This window comes from Ochotona curzoniae, unplaced genomic scaffold (assembly GCF_017591425.1).
Source record: "Ochotona curzoniae isolate NIBS_2020 unplaced genomic scaffold, NIBS_Ocur_1.0 contig_43, whole genome shotgun sequence".
NCBI lineage: Eukaryota > Metazoa > Chordata > Mammalia > Lagomorpha > Ochotonidae > Ochotona > Ochotona curzoniae.
The window spans coordinates 20,658,025-20,664,024 of NW_024466218.1; the positions used below are offsets into that span (position 1 = coordinate 20,658,025).

A 6,000-nucleotide genomic window follows, 5' to 3' on the forward strand; every position below is an offset into this window, starting at 1 on the left:
CTGAAGCTGTCCACCTGACAGAAGAGGGAAGACCACCACTTTGTGTTGCTCTGACATTCTCGGGGCTCAGCTGCTCCCAAGACTTCCCACAATGCCAACTGACTCATCCCTGAACCTCAGAACCTGGCAGGCCCCAGGGGAGATTCGAGAGCCCCTGAGCAGCTGACCTTGGGAAGGAGTGTAGAAGGGCAGCAGGTGTCCAGGCGTGTTTGAGCCCACTCTTCCCTTCTTTCCTCCCTTGCAGTCCCCTCCTGGCTTCTCCTGTCCCTACCTACAGCCACCACCCACTCTGTCTTGAGAGTTCTCTTCCCACCACACATGCCTCACCTCCTCGCTTGCTGGTGATGTCTTTTTATTTGAACAGTGTTGTTGTTTTTTTTTTTTTGCTAGGTGTCAGGGGAAAACTTGCAAAAGGTTCTGGCAAGACCACCCAGAGCTCTTCTAAGGCTAGGTCTCATTTGCCCTGAAGCTGAGAGTCACAAGACCCTCTTAAGACCTTAGGGGCAGCCCCTTCCGGAGCTCCCAGTGAATCCCATGCAATCTGCTACAGCCCCCACCAATTTTTTTCCAGAACCTTCTTCCCTCTGTGGGCTTCCCATGTCCTCTGCAAGACCCTTCCAAGTTCATCCCTAGAACTACTCCCGATTACCAGGCACTGGCTTGGAATAAACCTGTCCCTGGCTGACTTTAAAGACCCTCAGCCCTGGGTCAGGGGAAGTAAGAAAACTCCAGAAGCACTGGAAGGGACAGAGCAGCTGTGCATTGTGGGGTGGTGCATAGTAGAGTTGCATCATTTACTGTTGTTGGATGTCTGAGTGATGGTAGGCATGCTCAGATGGAGCACACCTGTCATAGACACAGGTGTGGACAGGCAGGATGAGTTCCTACCAATGCGACTGCTAGACAAGACGTGTGTACACTTGCAGTGCTGGTCATGACATCATGCTCCTGTCCACAACTATGCCACCTGTATTTTCAGAAGCACTGAGGGTACGCGGCAGATAGCATAGGATGCAGATCCAGCTTCACCTCTTCCTCCCCTTCACAAGGGTGAAGGTGCCAGGGTGTCTTGCAGACCAGCTGCCTCTGGAGGACCTGAGTCCCTATGCCATTGCCCATATTTTGGGGCTTCAGCAGCAGCAGGTGAATTTGCCATGTGACAGAGTTGCCTCGGTGTCCAGTGTTTCCTAGGCAGGATAGTGGTGTCGGGGACAGCCACCCTGGCCAGTTGGTGCAAAGTAGAATGGAGGAAAAGGAAGAGGGGCTAAAGGAGGGACTCATGGTGACTGTTCTTGAGTTACCTTGGATATGAACGTCAAAGTGAACATGAATGGTCACAGCCATGCTGCTGGTGAGAGCTAACATGGGGAAGCGAGCAGGGCTTCCATCAGCTGATGAACAGGCCAGGCCAACTATGGGTCAGTACGTACCATGAAATACGCTTCAGCCATAAAAGGGAGAAGGCCTGGATACATACAGCACCGACAAACCAACAAGGCCCCATGTGACGTGAAAGCCAACCCCAGAACACTGAATATTGTAGGGGCTAATTCTATGCCCTGACTGCAAAGGCCAAAACAGTACAGAGACCCCAAATGAGGGGGCAGGGCAGGAGTGGGCACTGAATGCTAAGGCCAGGTTTCCCCAAAGGGGGCTGAAAATGCTCTCGACTTCATTAATGCTCTGAATTTCCTCAGAAGCACTGAGTTATGTAGTCCTACATGGTGATGTGTCTGTTATGTGAATTGTATCTCAGAGAGTGAATGAGATTGAGCAGTCAAGGACACCTGCCTCTGTGACTAAGCCAGCCAGATTCCTGTAAAGGAATCATGTTTCCCTAAGGATTTTCACTAGTATCTGTTAGCAGTAGGTGATGGGGACAGAGGCTTGTCCTACCTGTAGACCCACTGTGGTCTTCCCAAGGTTCAATCCTCCCCCACCCACCCATGGCATCCTAGGGCTCCTTAAAACCCATTGTAGGGGCTGGTGCCATGGCATAGCACGTTAAGCCACCACTTGTGACCCCAGCATCCCATATCTGTGTTCCTGGTTTAGCCCCAAATGACTCTGCATCCCATCCAGCTCCCTGCTAACATGCCTGGGATGGCAGTGGGAAATGCCCCGGGTGCTTGAGACCCTACCACACCCATGCGGGAGACCTGGATGGAGGTCCATATCCCTGGCTGTTGGCCTGGCCCAGCCCTGGCTGTTGTGGACATTCAGGGGAGTGAATCAGCAGATGGAAGATCTCTCCCCCTCCCTGCCCCTCTGCAACTGCCTTTCAACTGAATAAACAAATCTTCCAAATCAAGCAAAACAGGCTGAGGATAGCTGCTCCCAGGGCAGTTTTCTTCACATGGGGCGCTGCCCCTGGCCGGCCCTAGGGCATGTTTGTTGGGAGCTGTGCCCTCACCCCTAAGCTGTATCCTCCACCCCTCTCTCTTCTGCAGCTCTTGCAGTCTCAGGATGTGAAGGAAGATGCTGTTCTTTGCTGTTCAATGGAGGTAAGCACAGAGGCTCAGCCATCCCACCTCACCTACCTTGTATGTCTCTTATACCCTCCCGGTGGCAGGCACAAGCCCCAGCACAATGTGGGAGATGGCTTCAGGAACAACCATGAACTCCTGCTTCCAGAACGGTCCTCTCTAAACCAAAATGGATATGGATGGTGACAGCCATCTGCTACCACCTGCCCAGTGCCCCCTGCCCCCAAGACTGCCTGCTTGTAGCTCAGGCACGCCATACCAGTGACAGCACCAAACAACCCCCATCCATTCCCCCAGCAGATACCTTTGGTTTGGAAGCACTGGGTTTGAGTCAGTTGCCTCAGACTAAGTCCCGTGGGTGGGTGATGTCTACTCCAAAGTAGCACCCTTGGCAGGCACTGGCTCCTGTTCCTATCACCCTTAGCTGCCCTTCTTCCAGAACCTGAGCTGTGGCCCAGGGATGGGGTGGGTCTCAGCCTCCTGCACGCAGCCTAAGGTCCTGCTGAGTGTAGGGGAAGGAAGATGGCGTCAAGCATGGGGATCTGCCACACTTCCATGAGCACCCCTGTCGGGGCAACTTCTGCCCATGCCACATGACAAGAGGCTTGGGGGCCAGAAGCCCAGGTGTGGCTCTAGGTCTATAGGACGGGCACTCAGTATTTGAGATCCAACTGGGCACCCTCCGTGGGGCTTAGAACTGGCAGAGATAGAGGAGAAGGCAAGTGCCCTCCTCAGATCCAGGGCTGCTTAAGGACAGATCACACACAGGCACATGTCCAACAAGGACAAGGTATGTCAGGAAAGCCGAGGAAAGCCTTGTGCACAAGATAGAACCTTGGGCCTTGAGCTGTGAGGTTAGCATCCCGTTATTGGGACACTGGCTGTAGTCCCAGCTACTTCATTTCTGATCCAGCTCCTGGGAAAGCAGCAGAGGATGGCCCAAGTGCTTGGGCCCTGAACTCACATGGGACACCCGGATGGAGTTCCAGGCTCCTTGCCTCAGCTTGACCTAGTCCGGGTTGTTGTAACCATTTGGGGATAAAATCTCTCAATCTCTATCTCTTTTTCAAATAAATAAAAATCTCAAACAAAAAAAAAAAAAGGGAGGGGGAAGTGGGGCAGGCTGAGGGTGGCACTCCTTTGCAAGACCTGTGGACTGATGGCAGAGTACCCAAACCAGCAGGCTCCTTGGGCACTGGGGCTCTCCTAGGACAGGGCCCCTGCCTGGCCTCCTGACCCCCCACTGATTTTGCTCTCCTCCGCTGTGTCTCCCGTGTGGGCAGAGGTCAGGGCTGGGGCCTGGAGGTGGGATTGGGACAACCAAGAAGGCAGGGAAATAGGAGAGCGCCCTCCTCACGCTCTCAGGTTCCACACACACATGCAGGCAGTCATGAGGAAGCTCGTTTCTAGAAAGACACCCTCACAAGGGAAAACTAACCCTTGCCACCTGGTCACTGAAGGGAGGGCATAGGTGTCATTGGGGAGGGCTTCCTGTAGGAGGGAGCATCAGATGGATCTTTGACCAAGGGAGCTCAAAAGTGCCTCTCTGCACTTCCTCCCTCTGTCCCCACGCCCAGGCAGGAGCACCAAGACAGTGCCGCTAGTTCCTGTCCCATTGAATGGAGGCAGAGGAGAGGGTGGCGATGCACCTCAGGAGGAATCCAGCCCTCACCCCCTGCTTTCTGTCTGCCCACAGCTGCAGAGCACTGGCCGGCTGCTGGAGGAGCAGCTCCCAGAGATGATGGCCGAGCTCCTGGCCAGCGCCCGGGACAAGATGCTGTGCCCCTCTGAGTCAATGCTGACGCGCTCGCTGCTCTTGGAGGTCATCGAACTGCACGCCAACAGCTGGAACCCTCTGACGCCCCCCATCACGCAGTACTACAACAGAACCATCCAGAAACTGACAGCCTGACAGCCGGGGTGGGGTGGGGCCTGGCGGGTATCCCGCGGGCAGCTGGGGCCCTGGTGTGCTGGGCCAGATGGACAGGCAGGAGGACTGGAGTGGCCCTGGCGGGAGCAAGCAATAAGAAAGAAGGCAGGCAGAGCAGGGAGGGAGCGCGGGGAACACGGGATGCAATCCTCTAGAGGTGTGCCCCGCCCCCCAGCCCGAGCTCCACTGGGAAGCGTGTTTTGTTTCTTTTCATGGTGGCCCTGGCCTTGCTCGCTCCCGTCCTTTCCCCACCTGACCCCACCTCCATCCCAAAGCTTCGTGCGCCCCAGGAGGCTTCTGTCTGTGAGTCCTTGTTCACTCACTGGGTCATATGGGACCTCAGGGAGCTGAAAAAGTAGGTGGAGGCAGGAAGGAGGGCAGGCATTGTCCCAGCATGCTGTCAGCCGCAGTCGCCAACTGGCAGCAAGCGACATGTAGCAGATGTCCACGAGGACAAAGGCAGCCGAGGTCCCCACCAGCCGCCTTTGTCAGCCCGGCGGGGGCCCAGGGAGCCGCGTCGTTCTGCAGCCTCCGTGATTCCCGCCTCCCCCACCCCCACCCCCCAAGTCTCTATCCGCACTCGAGCCCTGGGCCCAGGGGGTCGACAGCAGGGAGCGGGAGTGGCCGCCGCTTTTGTTTTATTGCGTCTTACTTTTCAAAAGGCGGTTGCTTTGAAGTCTTCTTTTGGTTGAAAATGCCCGGTGCGAGCACCCCCTGATTAGGGGGAGATCCAGCCGCCCCCTCAGCAGCGGCTGCGGAGGATTCTGACCACAAGCAGATCGCTCCAGTAGCCAATTAGGATAATTGGAAACTTCTGCCCCGGCGGGGGTCCCTGCCGGAATCCCCAGGCCCCGGCGGCGGCTGCGACAGCAGTGCCTCTGCCTTCTGCTCTCCAAAGGACTGGAGCTTTGGCCTGCTGCTCGCTCGGACTGCACTCGGCTCCTCCAGGCCCCGGAGGAATTAAGGAGGCACGCGGGCTAAACTCACAAGGCCAGGCGGTGCCTCCCTGGAGAGCGCTTCACCAGCTGCTCCCGGCCCAGGCAGGGCGCCACTGGGGAAAGGACCTGCAAAGGACAGTCAGGTGACCAGGAGAGCTCATCAGGCGGACCATTCTGGGCTGGAGGTGAGACCCGGAAAGTGACAGGGGTCTGCCCAGGACTGTCTCCCAGCTGGGAGCCCACCCTCTGATGAGCCTCTTCTTCCCTCCCCAATCCCAAAAGGAACAAGGGGGGCTCAGTGGCTTCCTTATTTGCTCCTTGCTTGAGGCCAGACCACCCCCACCCCATGGACCATGCTGCAGACCCTTCTTGACTGCCTCTGGGTCAGACCACACTGTCTGGAGTGAGGGTGGGACCAGTATCCTTTTTCTCCTGAGTCCAGAGGCTTGGGGTGAGTGGAGAAAGACATCTCCCATCCTTGCAGGCTTTTCACACCAGCTACACCTGCCCCGCAAGCCCCAGGACAGGAGCCCCACAGCTTGACGGGAAAAGAGGGGTGCAGGGCATGGCCCAGACCTCCCTGGCCCTGGCCTCCTTCCTACCAAGCTTCCTCAAGTTTCCTCTTGTTGCCTTGCTGTGCCCTGCC

General features: G+C 56.5%; 1 protein-coding gene across 1 annotated transcript in view; it reads left to right on the forward strand.

Moving 5' to 3' along the window:
* Positions 1–4,567, forward strand: part of CTIF (cap binding complex dependent translation initiation factor) — a 233,404-nt gene extending 228,837 nt beyond the window's left edge. The window contains exons 11-12 of the mRNA XM_040984982.1: positions 2,451–2,504; positions 4,183–4,567. Coding sequence (XP_040840916.1) covers positions 2,451–2,504; positions 4,183–4,398 — 270 coding nt within the window. The 3' untranslated portion in view covers positions 4,399–4,567. The remainder of the gene's footprint in view (positions 1–2,450; positions 2,505–4,182) is intronic.
* The last annotated feature ends 1,433 nt before the right edge of the window (positions 4,568–6,000 follow it).